At 37.4% G+C, this 23,158-nt stretch overlaps 1 protein-coding gene across 6 annotated transcripts in view; it reads left to right on the forward strand.

The window, feature by feature from the left end:
* Positions 1–23,158, forward strand: part of LOC129576133 (protein slit) — a 300,168-nt gene that overhangs the window by 251,037 nt on the left and 25,973 nt on the right. For all 6 annotated transcript variants that reach the window (XM_055460719.1, XM_055460723.1, XM_055460724.1 and 3 more), the window contains one exon: positions 18,032–19,915. In XM_055460719.1, the coding sequence (XP_055316694.1) occupies positions 19,133–19,915 (783 nt within the window). In that variant the 5' untranslated portion in view covers positions 18,032–19,132. The remainder of the gene's footprint in view (positions 1–18,031; positions 19,916–23,158) is intronic.

A 23,158-nucleotide genomic window follows, 5' to 3' on the forward strand; every position in this document is an offset into this window, starting at 1 on the left:
TATATCGCAAGTGAATTGCTTACGCGCTACGCGCAAACGAAATCATACCTCGGCCAACTTCGATGTATCGAATATAGGTTTTCACGTTAAATATCGAGTGCACTGCATATATGATGCTTCAGCAACTCACGAATCGCCAAAGCAAGTGAAATGCTAAATCCACGAGTGTGCCGACAAGTCCGCTGCTTCATTGAGTCCGAGCACCTCACACTAGTTTTAATTATTTCAAATAGAAGTATGCCAGAGACTAACAGCGCTTATTCGAACCAATTAAAAAGTTATTTTCATTGTTGTTTTCTCGTTCGGGGTGTTTTTTGTGTGCCTCCGCCTCTTCCTGTCTCTGTGAAACACACAACATGATTTTTGAGCCCGATCCCATTGCATTTTTTTCACACTTTGGAGAACGGGATGGTAGGACGCAAACAAACTAAAGAAAAACTATGTGCCGATGCAACAAATAATTTCATACTGACATACAAAAAGCATACAAGTGATATTTTTCGATGATACGGCATTTTTTCGACATAAAACTATTTCTCAACTCGACTCTTCCGAACTTCGGCGTATGCTTATTTATCGATTCTGTAATGAAAATCATGGCTTTCATGTGCGCCCTTCGTTCTCCCATCACTTCCTGATTATGTCAACTCTTTTCTCGCGGTTTTTGTGTGTGTCTAGGGGCACAGTGGATTTGTGTGAGTGTGTGAAATTCGACAAATGATTGTGAAATGCTTCTTTTGTATCACACTTTTAGCATGGGATTTTGGCACCAGCCAAGAACTTAATTTAAATTTTAATGTGAGCATTCTATATACATACGAATTCGTCAGTGAACAAGAGAGCGGGAGAGAGAGAGAGAGATGAAGTAAATTCCCTATTCATTCTCTGCTCAATGGCTTCCGATTGTAAACGAAAAACACAAAGTGTACTGCGAGTTTAAAAGGAAAACTGCTATTCAATCATACAATAAGATGGGAACACCACAGCGTTGGAAAATCTCCGAAAAATATTCCACTCATTCTTCACATACAAAAAGGCTGTATTGCAAAAACACTTGTGAACTTCATGCCATTTTTGAGGTAGACAAAATTAACATTTTCCTCAATGTCTCCTCGCTATCGCACGCACGTTCAGACACACACACACACACACACACACACCAGAGTGTGTTGTAATGGCAAATTGGAAAAAAGCGGATATAAATTTAAGCCAACGCTATTTGGAAATTTATGTGTTTATTACAGGGCGTTATGGTTATCTAAGTTAACAAAACGAAGCAATGAAAATTGTGTCGATGTGCGTTTTTGGTAAATAGGTCGGTGGTGGCAAAAAGGTTTTCTGTTACAGGCAGGCAAGCTAGCGAGCAGAAAAGAGAGAAAAAGCGACTCCATAAATAGAGGAAGATGGTGGTATACGCTTATTGCTCCGGTTCCCAACTCAACAATTCAATGAACTTGCATCATTTTTCACTGTAACCCAAAACGCGTTTTCGCACTTCTTCTCTCACATCAAATTCGGCTTTATTACAATTTTGTCGGTTGTATGCAACTTCAAAATGAGAGACGATTGTCAAGAGAATGGGGTTTCGGATGTTTTTGTCTGGAATGCGTGCATGTGACCTATTCTGCCGTACATGTGTATACATTCATTTATTTAATAGAATTTGGTCGGAGTTAATTGCTTGGATGATTATTTTTCCGGGATGATTCATCATATGATCCACAGTCACAAACACAGCCATAGTCACAGGCTTTTTATCACATTTCGCCTAAAAACTGAATAAATTTCATAGAGCATTTGTCGGCAGTGCCCACTTTGCCATTTCAATATAATACGATGGCAAACGAAATCCCATTGATGTGTGTATGACGATTTATTTTATGGTCAGTGACCAGAAAGTCTCATTCTGGAGACACTGGAAATGCAGCATAAAACCACCAGAGTTCGGTTTTCGTTGGTAGCCAACAAACAAACACATCGCAATGGAATTGACTTTTGCGACACGAACCACACACACACATACTCATACACAATTTTCACACAATCAATAGTTGTACAGATACTTGTGCCCAGTTATTAAAGCTTAACGATCCAAGCTATAGCAAAGTTTTGAGAGAGCCTCCCACATGTTTTCCCTTATTTGATACCGAATACTGATTGAAGATGTCTACATCGATTTAAACACGATTCAGTTTGAATTCTAAACAATCCAGGACTCTTCCTAGAGCAGATAATGGCGTGCATATGAATAAATTAATTCTTTTCCGTAAGTCACTTGATTGTTTCGATGGAAGCAGCCTAACGAGATATTATAGCTTTTGTTGATTATTTCTTTTTATTTGCGTACAATATTTAAGATTAGGGTTTCATGTTCATGCTGCTGCTGAAAATCGCATATCATGAAAATAACCTCGTGCAGCTTGGCGTCATTTCCTCCACTTCCATATGTTTGCAATGATGTTTGAACTTTGACAAGCAAGCTTCTACAATACAAATTAAATGCGAGTGGAGACGCCACAAAAATGACTCCAAAATCGTCGATTAATGATCAAACTACTTTGCTCAATCTACGGATGATTCAATGGCGTTCGTTGTGTTCAATTGCTACTATCACACTTAGTCAAAGTTCGTGTGTTGGTTGTTGCACTTTCTTAATGTCTAATAATAACTGTGAAATTATTTACGAAATTTTCAGTCGCTCATTCATTTGTTCCACGGTGCTGCGCTCATGACACCGACTTTATTTGCATTGCTTTCTTGGCCTTCCTCATCCCATGTCGCTGGTTTCTCACAATCTCTTCCGGATTCGTTCTCCATTGCACCTCCTCCTGGCTTATTCTCTTTCATTTTTGTTCACTGGCTTTGGCCAAGAGTCTTCACTACGGCCGTTTACATTAAATGACGTGTCTGAAGTCTGGGCACACTAGATGAGCCAAAGCCACACAGTAATCGAAGACAAACTTATAAGACTAATGGGAAAAGTTAACAATTTCAATGAGATAGTTTGCGATCGTTTTGCTATTGTGTTGCGAAAAACGTGTTTGCCCGCTGCCGCTCATTGCATTAATGTGTGTATGTGTGTTGCGAAACATCGATTTTCCAACTTTTTGATAATTCGGATGAGTTTGAGCCGCCAAACTGAGCTGCTGCTGATATTACTACTACTGCTGCTGCTGCGTATCTAAAGTGCTAGTGTAACTCCGGCGAAGCATTGCTATAAATGTGACTTTCAATAGTTTTCACGCGGCGGCCACGATCTTACGCAAAATACTTTTATGAACCAAATTACAATGTGCTGAACGATTTTAACAGCTGAAGCTATGAGCCATCCCATAAGTCTAAATGAATAATTTCCATGAATTACACAAATGCCTCGGTGTGTAACCTCTTGGCAACTCTCTCACTCTCTCATGCACTCTTGCAACTTTGAAAACACATGAAATACGACCAACACATACAAAAAGAAAATGCAACTTCCCATGCAAATGTTCAATCACAATCATTATTTATTTGACCGGATAGCGTTGCGCCCTTTTTGTATCGCTGAATTCGGGAAGTTTGAACATTGGATACAAGGAAAGTTCACACTACTTTCTTCATATATAGCATATGCTGAATCCGGTTTTCACTTCATACATTAATTCAAAGATTTTTATGCTGCAGTTATGACGAGAATCTTTGTTTCTTGTAATGGAATTCAAAATCCATATAAATTATAAGCTGATGTTGTGTCAATTTTGGAAATAAGGAGAATAATCCTCTTTTCTATTAAATTTTTTTCAAGAAAAATTATACAAATTACCAATTAAGAAATGCATACTCTTGAAATCACTCACAAATTATTCATGGCACATAGTTCTTGTTGATATTTGCTATTTTTCAATTTCAAGCCAGGCAATGAATAAACGATTGTCATGCAAATTTCAGTACGCACAACATTTATGTACCTTGGTTTTCTAGAACTACCATAAATGTCGATTTAGTCTCTTTCATAAACTCTCCATTTCACGGCCGCAGTGGATTTCTATTCCAAAAGATTTCCAATTGATTTAACTTAGGACAATACAACCGTATTCGGAATGAGAGGAGAACAGCTTTAAGAATCGCTCACCTTAGGTACTTGCAAATTAAATCGTGCTTTGAAGCAGCATTTTTCGTGCACACCAGTGCGAAATGATTGACTCATTCAAAAAATTATCATATTTGTCAGCATTGGATGTAATACGAAATATTTCGATTGAAGAAAATGTCTAAATTGGAATTTGTATGTAATCAAAATGAAACCTGAGCCAATCGATATATTTCTAAGAGCGTTGATTTTTCTATTTGTAACACAAAAGTTGTGATATATTGTCGAGGTTGCAAGGGGGAATTTAAATTAAAATTTCATGTTATTTTTATTGTGATTTTATGGATGAGCGCACTTCTTTTTATCTTTCGCTTTTAAATTGGAAAATGCCTAAAACACATCGATCATGTATGTTGTCATTTTTATGGCGAATCCGTGCGTAACAAATCGATACAATGGTCTTGTTCGTCTATACCACAAACAATTCATCATTATTGCCTAGCATATTGATTGTAATATGTTACAGACACAAACATGTTCCAATCACAATCATACACCAAGTTTTCACCACCTATTTTTTGCCCCGGGAAAACCGTATTATTTATTTGTTTTGAGGTGAGCAATGTTAATTTTCGGGCTAGTCAGCGATCGAAAACCACGCACGAAAATGGCTTAAATGGGAATAGTTGTAACGTAAGAGAGGGAAAAGAGAACGATCGAAAGGCACAGAGAGAGAGAGAGAGAGAGAGAGAGAGAGAGAGAGAGAGAGAGAGAGTGATAGAGCAAGACAGAGGAAGAGAGGATAAAGCGAGACGCTCTGGATGAATGGGCCGACGTTACTTCGTTGAATGTACAATATGTTCAATACGTGCCTTATCTTTACCACTGAAAAACCGAAAAAGAGCATACTGTAGACACATTGTAGTCGCTTTGTTTCACGTACGACAACCACAACAACACACACTGGAACGTTAAATAAAATTGGACGCATTAACATTTGCGTATGACAAATATGTGTTTCATTTTCGTTTACATTACATTTTGTTACACCTCGAAAAACCTCCCCAGCACACAATACAATTCACATTCCACACTATAAATGCACAGACGCACGCAATATAGCGGTGTATGGATGAGAGAAAACTGAAGATACATTAGCATATGTAAAACAAGGATTTATTTTCGAAGTTATTTAACACACGACACATCTCATAGCGATGTGTATCATCTACAAACATTTTTAAAATGAACCACAAATATGTTACAACTTACAATGGCGAAAGCGACCCAACACGCGAAAATATGAAAATACACAATTGGAAATGAGTTTTCTTTCTTCGTCAGCGCTGCAAAAGCGAAAAAAAATGGAAACGTCTTAAGGCTTCATTTGTTTAAGCCGATGCAATGTGAAATATAATTTTCACAGCGCGAGTTTCCAAACATTCTCACCGTTTGCCATCAATGAGGTAACGGGTTAAAACAACAAAAGCACATGACGTTTTGAAAAAGCGTTCGGAGAATGTGCTGTTTAATTCACGCGCAGTATTCGGTTGAAAGGGTATACAGAATGTATTCTATCGAAATATCTTTCGGCATATTAGGAATTGGCGGTGGATCGAGTATAAAATACGGTATTAAGTACACAAAACATTCACATATAATGAAAATTGCGAAATGTTTCAGAGCATGACAATTATTGAACATGCTCAACAATTGTCTTCGGTTTGCTTGAAACCTACCAACAAACTTCAGGTTAGTTTTGCCACAGAAACAATTGGTATTCTGGTTCCTTAGACTTGTTGTACGTGAGGCGATAACAATACCCATACAATCCGTATGCATCCATATCCACTTAAGTATGCTGTATGCCATAACCGAGCGTTTGTGAACAATTCCAACCAGCAGCTCCGTAGTTTGCTTAGAAAATGAAAACTCTTGCATTATCAAAACTATTAAATCATTTTACGCGTGAGACGCGACCCTACCTTTTTATGTGCACACATACATACACATACACATACACACGCAAAGGAGCACAATAAAAACCACGCGGTAAAATTGAAATAGTGGTCAAAAACTCATAAGTGCATCCAGTGTTAAATAAAGTAAAGAGAGAAAGAGTTTGGAACAACAAGAAAAAAGCGATAAACACACTTGCATCGCCCCACATTTTATCGTGGCGAATAAAAATGAGAAAAGTTTCTCATTAAAATAACGCTGCTTTGGATTTGTGTGTATGAGAGGGTTCATTTTTTCACGTTCACTTGCACTCAGAACACAATAGGGCCGCTGGATCAATTCACACAGACACACAGTAACACAAACACTTGCGCAAGTGCTTGTTATTCTGCCGATGGCTGTAAAAGTAAGCCAAAGCACGAATATATAACTTTCACCCACCGACTGACTGAGTCCACCTAACTTGCGTCTGCAACTCTCGGTTCTTGTGAAACAATAGTTCCTCTTGTCGGGCTTCCTTTTCTTTAAATTTACACCAATTTATTTTTATTATTATACTTTACATTATAATTGGTGCTCGCACCAAAGTTCATTTTCCACTCGTTTTTTTTTTTCCTGCAATAAGAAGAAAAATTCGCTGAGCCACTAGTTTTGTTACCCTCTCCAACCCTCTTGTCCGTTGGCCGGAGGCTCATTTCATGTTTTTGAGGGGAAATTTTACTGATGTTTTTATGCCGCTGCTGTTGCTGCTGCTGCAAACCGAAAATTACTCCCTGTGCTCCGGGAAAATTACTCAGCCACACTCGAATGCACACAAACATACTTGAAAATTGAAAATAGAATTAATCAGTGAGCAAATTAAATGTGGACAAAAAAAATGATAGTAAAAACACGACGAACGAAAGTTTCAAACAAAGGCGCACAAACTGCGATAGAGCGAGAGAGAGAGAGAGAGAGAGAGAGAGAAAGAAAGAAAGAAAGAAAGAAAAAAGAACGGAAAAATAAAGAAAAACAAACAGTGAATATCATTAAAATGTGCAAAGTTTTTCCGGTTTTTATTTTGCAGCATTGTTGGTTCTCTATACATATATATTAGTTTTGCGCGTTGAATAGAGAAGCATGGGATAAAAATCAAAAGTACTCGTCATCATGACACGCAATGTATTTTTAATGGCAACGAACATGCGGAACTATAATCACATTAAGGATTGTGAAAAAAAAAATGTACATATATTGCTGCAAATCGGGAATGAACGAACAACTCGTGAGGAAAAACAATGAAAACTAATGAACGATGAAGTTTTGACACATCTTCAGTCTTCAGTGAATGCGTCAAGCAAATCTGGCAAAAATACTGTACGCATTTCATATAAACACACACAAACAAGGGCAAACAAAATAGAGAGACCAGAAGAAAAATAGCGCCCTAATGAATTCTGTCTTGTCGTGTTGTGTTGTGTTATCAACGAATGTTGCAAATTGATTTTTTTTTCTCGCTTTCACAAAAATCGCTTAATTTATACCAGCTAAAAAATCACATCTAGAAATTTTTGCGTTTCTGTTCGAATGCATTTTAATTTATTCTGACGTTGACTGTAATCAACTAATTTTCATGGCTCTAAATATCATACACGTCAGATTCATGTACATGTTGTTCCATTTCGGGATAAGAAAACGTTCCGGGTTGACAAATGAATTGCATGAAGAGCCGAAGACATTTGTATATTAATGCCCATCAACACAAAACAAATTAAAAATATACAAAAAGGAAAGCATTCCAAGCGACGAATGAGTGACACGTTTGTTGCACGTTTTTCCATCGTTGCTTTTTTTGGCGCCTGACAACACAAGAGGTGGAAAGGTGTCATATTTAAATTATTCGTTATCTCGATTTAAGGCAACTATTATTATGTCAGCCGCTCTTTTTCGTCGGCACAAAGCCGACACAAGTACGGAAAAAATGCCAGATAGCGAGGAAAGAAGAGAGAGAGAGAGAGAGAGAAATCTCGGGCTCAACGACAACAAGTATGTGACAGAGAGCGATATCATGCGATAAGACATGCATTCACCATTAACCAAAATTCTATCCAAAAATTTACATAATAAAATAAATTCCTGACATGGAAATGGTTTTAATATATTTGTTTTTTTCGGCAAATCGCTCTCTGAATCTCATCTTCTGCGACAGCGGCGGCTAGGTACATTTTTGAATACATTTTTGTGCATTGGCCAAACTGGTTCCACATCGACTCTTTTGCGAACGAGTTCTATGTTACGATTTTTATGTTTATGCGTGTGTTCATAATGGTTTGTCGCCAATTTTTCTTTTCTATTCCTTGTTCTCCATTTTATTGGCTATTTTCGCGCTTTTTTCATATTTTCTTCTTTTGTGCATTTTGTGTTTTGTTTAAAACATCCCCATTTCTGCTTTAATTTCGTATTCATGCTCAAAATGTTCATCTTTTGCTTCATTTTTCGCCTTTGATTTCGATTTTTTTCCCAACCGGAAGTGAAAACTATTTGCTTGGACCAACAACATATGCTTCACCACGTGTGTGGTGGTCGTTTTGTGGATTTTCTCTCGCTAACTCTGTCGCATCTTTGTGTTAGCAGTATCAAGAGTTGAGGTTTTTTTTCTCGTTTGTTTGTTTTGTACGTGAAATGTCGGGAAAATTGTCGTTGGGGTGTGGAAATGTATAATGTATGTAATGGTAACGCTATGGGATTCACTTAGTCACTTATAAAACCATTAGGCGTACGAGTAGTGTGTGTCTCTCTCCGTGTGTATTTTTCATCGAGCAAACATGGACGCTCGTGATACTGACATTTTTCTGTGTCCTTTACCCTCAGCCACAGTACAGAATTTCACGTGCACCGCTTCGGCCGGAGCGGTGAAAGAAAATAATAATTACAATAATATTAATGATAATGATGTAATAATGATTTTCGGGCGATTTTCATGTGTATATTCACATACACACGCTTTCACGTTCTTCGTAAAAGCACACATTTAGTAAAAGAGAGATGGCCGGGGAAAACCTCTCCAGAAAACTCTGATGTAAAACCATAGAAATTTTCATCGATTTGACATATCGGTACAATACACGCATTTTCACATATTCTTTAAATAGCTTCATTGTATGTACATTGTACACGCATCGAATTCCCGTCACTTTGATTGTGAACTGGCTTCGATAGCAGCAATTCGTTGCCGAATATTTCTTCTCCGTTTTTCGATTGTTTGGCACACGTGTGCCCTAATATATACACACTGAAAACCACTAACACTTTTTTCTAACCACAGCCAATCATAGTAAAAACTCAATGGCTTGGGTGAACTTACGGAAATTGGTACTTTTCGGCAACAGCAGCTCACCGAAATTGGTACATGGGATTGTCATTCCATTTATACCATATGCGTGTTAATATTTAACGAAAAAATATAGGATTACTTGATAATTGCATGTGTGGCCATTATACAGCGGAACACAAACCAGACATAATTCCAACCGGAGCGGAGTGGGTGGATGTCAACGTCCTTTTCGCGCACACATACCACACATCACTCACTTACATTGTTTCGCTTACCTCAAATTCAATTCAATTTTCAATCCATTACGACTTCAATCTTCGGTTAGCTGATGTAATTCAACTTTGGTAATCCGATGACTTCAAAGTATAAAGCAGCTCGCGAATTTGCTTCCATTCAATTGGGATTTGAAGAAATGAAAAGTGGCATTAAAAAGGAAGATAAATAATATTGAAAAGAACCAAAAAAGAACTTTAAATGATGCTATCAAGAAGTTTGAGCACGAAAGAGATAGTCATTTTGGGTATAACAACATCTTATAATTAAGGGTCGTTTTGTCGACAATGGAATCGTATATACCAAATCGTAAGACTTCGTTTTGAAAGAAGCAGTTGGCCCGGTTGGGTCGGGTCTCTCGTGAAAATTTATGCGGTGGAAAATGCATGCAAAGTCATTTAACTGCAAGAATTGCGTATATCATTTTTACATTGAATCCGGGGAACAAAGACCATCTAATCTCTTTTCCAATTTCGTTATCAATACGCTTTGCAATTTACCATGTACAAAAAAGAAGAAGATGAAAATGTGTTCTCTTGTTACATCCGCGATGATATACACAGACACACAATGTGTAGTATTATACACGGACACAGACACGTTGATTTGATTGCACATATCATACCACATACACAATATGGATTCATAAAGCCTCCGCAAATAGCTAATAATATGAGCAAAATGTGGTTTTATGGCAAATATGCGCTCGTCTTTCAAAACCTTCTGGAAAAAAAAAAACGAACTGTACAATTGAATATTATTTGAATGATTGCAACGGCAATGGCGGCGATGATGGTAGTAGGGATCTCCCAATGCGAGACAGATGATTGCTTGTATCTCGGCACTGTGTATGTGCGCTCTTGTTCTGAGCCATTAAATACTGATTAAACACGTTTATTTATCAATATCATAACGCTGAGCGTGTCGACAATGGAAACAGAATCGGGCGCAATTTTGCACCGGGAAGTGGGCCGATGCCAGCGGCAAATCAAATGCTCTCTCTCTGTCTATAGATATACACGTACGACAACCACACAAGAGCCTCTCTCTGTTGCTGGCAAAGGGTGTGTGTGTGTGTGTGTGTGTGTGTGTGTGTGTGTGTGTTTGATTGAAAGAGAGATGCGCGCATATAATGCCGTACACACCAGGCAAAGTATTATCGATGCTAATAAGTCTAATGTATGTTTAAATAACGGAAAAATTGATAAATAAATTATATTTGGCCTTTATGAATGCGAGCCCTGTGCGCCCGTGTGTATACGCGTGGGAGGTGGGAGAGCGAAATCGGAAAATAAGTGGAAAAAATTGAAAAAGAAAACAACTGTATGTTTACCATTGTATTTTTCGATGTTTTTCCATTATTTATATACCGACGACGATGACGACGACGACGACGGTGAATGGTTTTGTGGCCGCATTTAGCATGCAATACACGCAGCGCTCAAACAAAATATTATCGAAGCAATTCCACCACGATTTCAATATAATCTGTTCGAATTTTGCCGACGTGGCTCTCTCCCCCTCTCTTTTCACCTTTTTTTCAATTTTTGCTTTTTCCTTCAACTTCTTCGTAGTTTATTTTTCGTCCATTCTTTAAAAAAGTCTTGGTTTTTTTCATTTCGTTGATAGAGAAATTCATATATATAATGACTTGTCTGTTTACTCTTTGAATCGATTCTTCGCTTTCCATTCCAACATACGCACCACCCGACCAAAATCATTGAAAAATTCATAATTCACACAATAACAACAGCAACAGAGAGAGAAAACGCGGCGACTTGTTTATGTTTTTGTGTACACAACGGTTTCATTGCTACCAGAAATAAATCGCACACCACACGAACGATTTTTTTTGGACGGAAATGTTATTGAAAGTAGACTTATACGCTATCAAATCGAGCTATAATATAGAACATTTTTGCTGGAATTATTCGCTCGCTTACACTCTTTTTCATGTGGTCTTTGTCTCTCTCCGGGGCAAGGTCCGATTTCTTGAAATTCTTTCATTTAAATTGCACAAATTGAATACCGATGTGATCACTTCATAGCCGAATTTGTTTGGACAATACGACGCCAACCGAATAATAATATATTTTTATGACTTTTATTTGTTCAATGTCAATCATTTAACCCACGTTTTTTTTTTTTTTTGAATACCACTGATATTGTTTTGGGAATTAGAAAAAATGGTTTTCGTTCCTAAATTCGTATTTTTATTAATTCATTTGGAAGTATTTTTATCCCGTTTCATCATTCGATTTAGTGAAATTATTAATAAATAATACTCGCAAAATTTCAAAATGTTAGATCAAATTGACAGCATAAATGATGCCTTTGAAGCACCTCATACGCGATTAATTCAAATTTTCACCTGATTTCACACCTCAAACCACTTGTGGGTCACAGGACCAAACGCTTTGAATGGCATTCTCACATCTTCATGTGAAGCTCAACATTCATGCTAAGTTTATATGGTGTTGATGAACATATTCGTATTAAGACATTAAGGGGAACATGAGTGATATTCGAGATAATCGAACACAAAATTTCGAAGATTTAAAATTATTTGATGTTCGACGAACATATGTACGAACATATGTACGAACAATAACAAATGCCAATTACCAAATCCAATGAATTTTGGTATGGCATCTGAGAATTCATTGAATTTTCTAACTTCAATTTCTTAATCTTCCTAAATTTTCTCTTTTTTTTGGCTGAAAATGAATGAAGTTTCTTCTAAAACTTTACGAATGAAGCATGAGAATAAAGCGTGGCGCCACTATCTTTCCCAAATATATAATTGAAGTCAATGGAATACATAAGAGTTCAAAAGCACGGCAACAGATGGCGCCTCTATGAATCCCATACGCAACCTACTTCTCAAATGAGTCTAGATTGACCTAAAACGTAGTTTTATTGCCAAAATCCCAAAGGAAAGTTCATTTTTTTCAAGATGCAAAAGGATAGCATTTTCATTTGGGTTTGTGTAGTCGAAATGTCCATTCCAAAGGATTCGCACATTCTTTTCCTTTCGAAATGAAACGCTTCCACTTTCCAAACACTCGAATTCGTTTGATAAAGAGCTCTTGACCGAATGCAAAAAGTCGTAATATTCATTTGGGTTGGCTCTTTGATTCGAATTCGGTGATAAGAATACGTATGTGCGATGTGTAACATAAACATTGATTAGTCAGAGCGGAGTGAATCGCAAATAACTGACGGATCCGCGTGTGTATTGTTGTTCCGTTGCTTCTGGCATTTCAAGGCTGCTGCTGGTGATGATGATACTGATGAAAATTCCCGTAGGTGCTTTCAACAATCATAATAGTAAGCACTTTGTTAGAGGGAAAATGTGAATACGATCAATAACACAATGCCAAAACGTTGCGCAAACGAAGGAAGTGAAAAAAAAAAACTTGGCCACATGATCAAAGCACAAAAAAGCCTTCCCCAAATGATTTTCACTGCAATACATTTTTCCGGCGTTTACAGCCATAAAAAGTTTAGTGCGCTTAATCTTATTCCCATGGACGTTTAAGCAAGCTGGAACTTTAAGAAAAAACGTACAAAACAAGAAAAAAGTCGTACACAAAGTGTTGAAGAAATAGCCAAGTTTTTCAATGAACTTAACGTTTTTAATATTGCGCAAATGAATCACAGACGAAATTGAAATTTTCGACGACTACTCGACTAGTTTACTAGCGCGCTGGACAAGGTAATACAGCCGAAACGAGTTGAAATGAACTAAAACAAGCACAAGTGAGAGCTAAAGCAAAAACGACGGACTCACACCCGCATAATTGTGTAAAATTTTCTCATTCGAGCCATGATTTTTATGAAGTATTCTATTCTTTCGCGTTTCGTTCTTTTCATTTCGGAATATTTCATTTAGTTGAAAACTAGCACTAGATAATCGTGATTGAAGAGAATGGCATGCCCCCGATATATAAACAACCGACTGGAAAAAGAGCGTGAAAACAGTACGTGGTAAAACAGATGGAATATTGGGAATGGCCGTTCGTTTTTTTTTTCTTACGAAAAAAACTCCGCAAACTATTTACAATGCAAAGAATATGTTTGAAATAAGATGCCATCGGAATATTTAATGTAAAATTGGTGCGCAACACATTTGATTGCTGCATGCATCAATGGGATATCAATTGGACAAGCATCGATTCACACACACATATATATACCATTTCGTATGCTGTGTGCCGTCCTTCGACTAGCTTTTTGTAAAGAATCGAATTCATTGTGCGAAGAAATGGGGGAAAATTCAAAGTACAAAAACGAATCAATTGAAATTCTTGATCATTCGCAAAGCGATCATTAGTGTAATCGGAGAAGTGGGTAAAAAAGATGCGACCGTACACTTTTCCATTTAATTAAATAAATTCAAAAAAACTCATTTGATCCAAACATATTTCGCCAAAAAACCCATCAAATGCAAATTAGTTTTCGTGCGAATGCAAAAAAGACCACAGAGAGAGCGAGCGAGCGAGAGAGAGAGATAAGCAATAAATAGGTGAACGTCAAAGACCGCTCTTTGAGAAAATAGTTCAACTGTGGTTTCGAAAATTACGAATGCAATGAAGAGTCTCGAAAGAGTTGTGTATGTGTGATTGAGAATTGACACTTCTACTCGGTTTACGTATTTCTTCTTTTTTCGGAGCAACGGCGAATGGTTTTTCAAACGTCGAGTTTTGTGAAAATTTATTGTCGCAATGATGACTCTCTGAATTCCAATTCACTTCTTTCGCATCGTTGTGTTTGCTTTTGTTCTTCTTTTTGGTCCCAAAAATTATGTGCTGCATCGATGGGCCATCGAGCATAGGCGCCAATACAAGAAAGTTTGTACCCCTTTTATTTCGTTAGTTCTTTCTTTCGTTCTTCTTCCTTCGCCAATCGCAGTTTTATTCCATTTGCGACTATCGCTATCGCCTAAATAAACACATAAATTTTGCAATCAACGAGTTCTTTTAGCAATCAGTACACTACTTTGTGTCGACAAATGTTTTCAATCCATTTCCAATGGGTGGAGGTAAAATCAAAGAGCCAACAATCAAAAAGCGTCGAACTGGTTGCCGAAGCAAAGTGAATAGAAGAAGGGGAAAAAAATTGTCGAGAGTAAGCGAAAAATAAAACGAGAGAACGAAGCGAGAAGATGAAGCGAAAAAGTAAATAAAGTTTATTGGTGTGCTAGCGAACAAGTGGCGGATGGCGGTAAAACCAACAAGAGTAACTGGGGAGCAGGGAGGGCGATGGATAGAAAGAGAGCAAAAACTACGTAAATAAAGGGTGTTTCAACAAGAACGCACACAAGTATTGATAAATAGAACAAATAAATTTAATTTTTTTCCCGAAATCTTTACACAATATATAATAGTTTGGTCCTTGCCATTTATGTTTTAAACTGAGTATGGTGAAAAAAGTCTGTGTGGCACATTTTTGAGGCTATGTGATTTATACGCCAAATTTCACCCTATTTTTGCAAAAACAAGGTCATTAATGGTACAAAAAACGCACCAAATCTTGGTATAAATTGCTCAAAATGAAGCTACAGCAATCGTGATAGACGAATCACCCACAAAGTTGTCAAAAAATCGGCTAGATTTGAGAAAACATAAGATATATGGCCGAATTTATATTTTCAGCGCACAGAAATTTTGACCTTTTTCGAGTTTCGATCGTTTTCGAATGGTTTTTTTGCTACTTTTTAAAATATGTCACCCAGAAATCGTGTTGTACATATAGTCAGCACCCCTAGTCATTGCCATATCTGTCAAACCTGTCAAAGTCGGCGAAAATGGTCAAAAACGGCCAATTGGCTATAACTCAAAAACGGCGGGGAATTTTACTTTTATTCCTTTGGCCTATATTTGGATCTAGTCGAGAGGAAACGATTTCCCGAACTAGTCATGATATAAAAATCGAATTTTGACAGGCAGACAGCACGATTTTCAACATCATATATTGAAATTATTCGTTTGAATAATTAACTCATTTTTGAGTAGATATTCAAAGATTTTAGTGCGAAATTTTTTGGAATATCTCTTCATGACAAAAAAAAAATGGCAAACACTGGCCAAAAAATCTGATGTATCAGTTTGGCAGATCGGGGAAGCCTTCGGGGTTTACGGTAGGAATACTTTTGTGCGTTCTTGTTGAAACACCCTTTACATACAACGCTCACATGCACACGTTTGATATGTGCAAAAGAAAGTGGTAAGGTGACAACAGCACAGCAGGGAATCGGAATGCGAAAACGATAAGCAAATAAAACGCAGTGATGAAGAAAGCAATGAGACCGATTTAACATCCGTAAATATGTAAATCGTACGCGGCAGCAGCGGCAGAGCAGCAAAAGCACACGACGCATCGTAAAAAAGAGTAAAGCCCCGAGAATCCAAAACGGAAAAAAGGTGTGCGAAGCAATGTTTGATTTACGAGAGTTGTTGGCAATTTTTTTTTTATTTTCGCATCACTCTCTTTCACAATTGCGCCTTCTCTTCTCTTCTCAGTCTCTCTTATATTCGTTTTCTGGTTGCCGTTCGATTCTAGCACGCACCACGGAATACAAAGATCCTCTGCATGTGATACACGAATATTTAGTCGCATTTTATGTGTGCGTTTGTTTGTTGCTCGTGCTGCTGCTGCTGTTGCTTTTGCCGGATTTTGAGATCGAAAGAGATTTTCAACTTGCATGGGCCTAAGGGGTTATTTGATGAACGGAAACCAAAATGCCGTCGTCGGTTGAAGATGATACCAATACGCACAAACCGTATTGTTTTCCCTCTAATTTACATAAAAAATGCCGCACTACTCTACGTGCTCATAGTTTATCTTCTTCTTTCATGTGGAAGATGTGCGGCGAACAGCACTCAAACCATCACAATCTTTTCCCGGTGACTTTTCATTTGCTAGTTTTTGCCACTCAGCGAATACGTACATATCCACGAAAATGTGAAAGTTTTCCCTTCGCTTCGAGTTTAAAATTTTTATTTGCAAAACATATTGCTTGATTTTTGCTCATTATTTATCCAACCTCGACTGTAAAATGAATAAAGTCTTCCTGCAGCGCAGGCACACTCACATACACGTCGAATGAAGTACAACAACATTTCACTAATGCATGTTTGCAAGCGAGCAAACAAGCAACCAAACCCAACCAAAGATGCCTGTTTTCAAAAAGACGCCATCTATTTACACGAGAATCATGCAGGCAAATGGAAAAATACCGTTTTTTCTAGTCTGTTTGTTTGTTTGTCTTAAATAGGTGTAAACACTAACCATATCAAAACCAATGCCACAGATGCCTGGTAGTCGCTCACTAGGAACGAACCGAAAAAAATCGTGTCATCGTTTATTTTTGACACTTTTTTTCCTAATGCAGAAAAAAAAAACGAGTTCAGAAAAAATTGCAAACAATTCAACATCGCTTAACCTATTTATTTTATTAGATGTTTCGTTTTTACGTGACCACGTCATTCCTCGTTTCGTTTGCATGCTTATGTATTTTGTGTATCGTTTCGGAATTTGCGTGAAAGAGACAGGGAAGGAAAGAACGAAACTAGCAGTGCAGCCAAAGAGAAAGGAGTTGAGGATAAGTAGTGAGAGGAAAAGAGAAAAGAGCAATGGAAAAACAACGAAAGAGTGAGAATATGAATGAGAGCGAATCCCTGAGAAAAAAGGAGAGAGAGAGAGAGCAACTGTTTGTTGTTGATCTTTTGTCATTCATTATTATGCCGGAATCCCGTTCACTATGACGTTGAAATATATTGCGGTTTCACGAACAACACGTGAAATAGAACTTTCACGGAGTTTCGAAAATAGTTGAATGTTGAATTAAAATGATGCATATCACTTCGCGTGTTTTGTCTGACTACAAAAAATGGCAACAATGTGAAAACACTCGGGCGAAAAGTATTTTGGGCCAACGAAACCAAAAACAGAAAAAAAAAACGAACCAGAGAAAATGCGCCCATCTTAAATGGTTTGAGCGAAGAAAAATGAATAAAACGATGTGTGTGTGTGTGTGTGGTTTGTGTTGTCATGAAAAACTTGATGAATTTCAAGTAGCTTAAGCTCGAAAAACTCTTGTAATGTATTAAATTAGACAGCGCACTGGAAAAAGCATACTGATTCCCAAAATGCCGCGGAAGCTCCAACACACACGCGCTCGAAAAAAAAACTGTTTGGTTTTCGCAATGACGATTTTCATTCTAGTTTTAATTTTCCGTGTCACTTTTAAGCAGCATACCGAAAATTGCTGCATTATGTGCACATGAACAAAGACTAGAGAAAGTAGTGTTCTTTCAAAGAAAGAAACAAAAATTAAAATAATAGAAGAATTAAGAAAGAAAAGTTTATAGTACTTTGTTTTTAATAATAGTGATTTTTCTGTTTCGTTGCAGGTGATTCACAAATAAAGTGTGCGGTGAAGATCTGGTGAGCGTTCGAAGTTTTATGACAAAAACTACCGAGAAATATACTGGAGAACAAACCGCAAAACGTGGTGAAACACATCAAAATCAAGCACCGACCACATTGTATAGCCTGTAACAATAACAACAATATCAAGCGAACTGCTACCTTTTCGAGAGAGATTTCCACACCTCATTCGAATCACAATCGTAAACCTGACCAAAACCAACCGAACAAAGACGCCAAGAGAAGCAAGCAAGCAAGAAATAAACAAACAAAAATAAAACCGAACCCGAGACAATAAAAAGGCGTCATTTATATCATTTGGTGTGACAAAAGGCAGACACGGCGATAAACCGGGCACAATATCATACCGCATACTGCAGTAAAACAATATCACTATAGTTGTTTTTTTCTCGATATTAAAACGCACACATCCATCTGTGTGGCTGAGAGCGCACGCTGCCATCATCACCGTCATCATTGCTGCCACCGAATGCGCATTTGAGAGTCGAATGCGTTCACTTTTCGTTTTTATTAGTCGCAATCCGATCTGCGTTCCGTTCTACATTTTTTTTGTGGGGGTTTTCTTAGTTTAACTGTTTAACGATACATCGGAAAGCGGACAAAGCTGCTGGTGCTTCATTTTCAACTGTTTATGTTCTTATCGCAATTCTCATTCACCGTCTCACCATCCGGAATCGTACTGATATGCGATGATAAATCGTTGTCGCAAGACCGCAATTTTCGTGTGCCAAACCAACGACCATAAATATCATTTCGGATTACGGAAAATAACGATGAAAACACACCGAAATTGAAAACCGAAACCCACAAACACACAACGCGCAAGAACGTTACTGGACATAAAATAGACAAGGATTGAAAAGCAGCACGGATAACATATACATAAACGAGAAAACAACAAGCCCAAAAGACCAAAAAAAAAAACAATATAAATATATATAAAATAGAATAAAAAAAGTAAAAGCGACACACTGCCTTTCCACCGGATAAAAAACAGCAAACAAAAACAAACAAATATAAATATATAAAACGTAGGAACCTGTATACACAAAAACGGCCAAAAAATGTTATTGCGTAATGTGATTGCACGTAATTTGCTAGTGATCTGCATCATTTGCATACAACGATCGGTGCTGGGGTTTTGTCCGGCGAAATGCACGTGCAATGGTGATCATAATTTACGCGTATCCTGCATCAATATTAGCTTGGCCGATGTACCAATTCAACTGAATCCGGAAGCGAAATACATTAATTTAACGATTAACCAGATTGCAAAATTGAATTATGCCCTACAATTCTATACACAAGTGGAAGTGCTTGATTTATCACGAAATCGTATCACTGAATTGGGTGCGAAAAATTTCGACGGTTTGAATCAGTTGCGTACACTGAATTTGAGTCGAAATGCACTGGAACATTTGCATAAAGATGCATTTTATGGCCTAAAAGGTCTGCTATTGCTAGATTTAAGCCACAATAAAATCACACAAGTTCATCCCGCTGCCATGACACATCTGTTCAAAATGATCGACATGGATTTTTCCAACAATGCCGTCATCAGCTTTGACGATGGTGTTTTCAAAAATTTAACATCATTGGAACGTTTGTCGCTGGAGAATAATGAATTGGTGGATGTGCCAGTGGAAAATTTTGTGCATTTATGTAGTTTGAAATCGCTGGATTTGTCAGGGAATTTAATAGAATTTATAAGGAACGACAGTTTTGCCCAACTAAAGGAGTTGACCACATTTAAAATTGTCGGCAATGTCATCAATGATGTTGATGTTCGAGCTTTTGATGGGTTACCCAATCTGAGATATTTAGATTTAGGCGACAATAATCTAACGGTAAGTACCTAATTACACACAATTTACCGATTAAACAACAAACGGAATATTTATCGATTATAAACACTTTGCTGGAATTGGATGTTTTCATTCGAAATATATGGCTTCGAAATATTGGAATTTCGCAAATGGCTTTGAAATGACACCCGAATTGCGCAGTCGGACGCATCGATAATTCCACACGATTTGTGGTGTTCAGTCAAAGTTAAATGGTGGTGCCGTTTACCATTTAATCTCATTAAGCTTTGATTAAAGAATCGTTTGCCATCAAGTGTGCCAGCTAATTTTCGAATGAATTCAAATAAGTTCATCGAAATTTGATCAAGACGACACAAGGGGCACACGGCAAACGACAAAACCTCATTCGATATGTCGACTAATACATAATTCGTTTGGATTACTGTTTCATTACTTTCGTGCTTCACCACGTCTAGACGCCCAGTTTCACGTTCAAACTTGTGGTTGATTTTCTTCTTCTTCTTCTTCTTTTTCTTTTTCCTCACATTTGGAGTATGATTTCAAGCAACGTGCCCAGGCAAACTTCTCAACACCTATAGATCTTGGCGACAGAAAAAGCTAACCCACATTCAAGCTTGAAATTGTTTTCGGTTTTTTTTCGTCTATTTTTTTTTTTGTTTGGTCGTTTATTTGGTTCTCCGAAGCCCGCATTTTTTGATTCGTGTTTGATTAATCTGCACTTATAAACACATCAAATGTGTACGCGTCGCACACAAAACTTTATTGGGCCATTATTAGTTCATTTTCGAGTTCGATTTAATGGCAATTTGGCTTTATTTGCGGTGTGTGTGCGTCCACACAAAAGTTCTAATCCAACCGAGAAACCGAACCGAACAAAAAATTATAACAAATTATTTGTGACACAAAATTCGGCAGCAATGAATTTTTAATAACACAAGGGAAACGAAACGTTATCTATGGTTATACATTACATGGATTTTTGCTTATGGTCGGTGGCGAATACCGAGAATGTTACAACGGAAAAGCGCACATAAATGTCTCTGATTGAATATGTGTGCGTGAGCGTGTGACAAAGTTCAAAAAATCATTTATAATATCAAGTTCAATAATGCCCAAGATCATAAAAGTTTTATTTACCAGCAATAATGACATGCTTCACTTGCGATTTTTTTTCCATTCTTTTTATTCTTTGTTGGTTGGTGTCGCGTACATCGCTTCTGCTGTTTTCTTCCAACTTTCCACTTCTACATATATTTTTCGCCAATATTTTTTTTCGTCGTCTTTTTCTGTTTCGTCAATATCGTCGACGATGTAAAAAAAATTGATAAAAAGCAGCAGGGAAATTTAGTCCCAGTAAGCCAACTGAACCAAACAAGAAGGCGATAGAGAGAGACAGAGAGAAAATCGTGACGAAAATACGCATAATAAAATGTGAAATGTGTCGACTGATGTTGTACTTAATTTATGTATAACATACACAATAAATCCACTAGTCGCGTTTGCGTTTCTTCTCTCTTCACTGCAGTCCTCTTTGTCACATCGAACTTAATTCGAAAGATTACGAGCTCTTGACGAGCAACTGCCACACAGCCAAAAAAGACGAAAATTCAACACAACAAGCCCAATCGCGCGCCACTTGTACGATGATGATGATTTTATTTCTTCTGATCGCTCTCCGACCGATAAATATCTCTCGTGCAATGTGATTTTTGTATGTACGGCATATTTGAGTACAGTGAACACGCAAATTTGTGTTCGATTATTGCTTATCTCTCGTTATGAAGTCAAACATTCCCGCTTCTTTTTCCTTATTCTCTCCTCTCATATGGATTTTCTATTCAAAAGAATTGAAATGGTAGAACGAACACATGACAGCCACAATGGTGTTGGGTAGAGGGGGCTGTGCGTGTGCATTCACACGTACTCGTATCATAATAACTCAAATTTTACGCATTTGACTACGATTACGAATGACACATTAAATATCAGAGACGCATTTTTCCCAGAAACCGTCTGCTGGTGCTCGTATTAGAGGGAAAAATACGCCAATATATTCAACGCAATCAAATGGAAGAACGTATTTTCAATACATTTTTTTCTTGATATACACAAATCTTTCGATTGCATGCAAATGGAACGAACGAACGCGATATCATGATTTAAACAACACTCAAGCATTTTATTTGTGTTATGACAACTCAGGCATAAAATTTCTTTACATTTTCTTCCCTTTCGGAGCATCACTTCCGAATTGATGTGAAACTTTGAGATTGCAGTTTCATTTGATATACCATAATTGGATTGATTGCACGGAAATCTTAATAGGCACTTTTCGAACTAAAAATATGTCTCTTATCCATTGAGAAAGTATGGATTTTTCGATTTGGTTGTTAATTTCATTAGACTATTTTCTATTTCACATATTGAATCGTATTTGCTTAATGAAAAACCGTGAAATGAAAAAATGTGAAAATTCATAAATTCGAAAGTTTTCCTCCCAAAAAATATTAATAGTGCTACAGTGATGTGGCTGAATGGTTGCGCTCGGATGTGGAATGAGTAGTTAGCATGAGGGCAGAATATGCGTCGCATAAATATCTGTGCGTTTTTCATGCGACGGAAATGAATGTTTTTAATGCCCTCTTAATTCCGAAAACTGAGCTCGTTCCAATCTGTTGTTGCTTCGGCAACATGGTGCTCTTTCCTCTCAACAGTTTATTTTTTGTCAAATATTTTTCGTCTTGTGTGAATGTTGTCGGATTTTTGCATTTTGATTGTGCCCTTTTCGATCATTTCAACAAGCTCTCTCCCACTTTCCGGCACAAACGAAACGTTTTTAATTACAGGTGTCATGAAAATGGCTAAAATGCAAAAGAATGTGTTATATTTGCCGGGTTTGATAAATCGAGAGTGAGAGTGAGATCGAGTTAGAGGGTTTGGGCTAGGTGGGAGCAAGCGGGAGAGAGAAAAATGGAATAAATTGACAGGAAGTTAATCCTCCTCCTTTCAGTCGCATTACGAATACACATAATGATATTAAGCAGCTGTTCACACACACATATTCACCAGCCATCTGCTGAACAAACCGTTGTCATTGAGAGCAATTTCACATTTTCATGGTTGTTTACTCAATCTGTGTGCTTTTGTTTATAACTTTTGCCGGCACCATTTTTTTCGCTTTCTCATTTTCTCACTCACTCTGAACTCATTGAATGAATTCAAATAGCTATGGCACGGCCAAAAAGTGAAAAGCATTTAAATGCG

This window comes from Sitodiplosis mosellana, unplaced genomic scaffold (genome assembly GCF_009176505.1).
Source record: "Sitodiplosis mosellana isolate CC-2019 unplaced genomic scaffold, AAFC_SMos_1.0 Smas_scaffold_6181, whole genome shotgun sequence".
In the NCBI taxonomy this organism is placed as follows: Eukaryota; Metazoa; Arthropoda; class Insecta; order Diptera; family Cecidomyiidae; genus Sitodiplosis; species Sitodiplosis mosellana.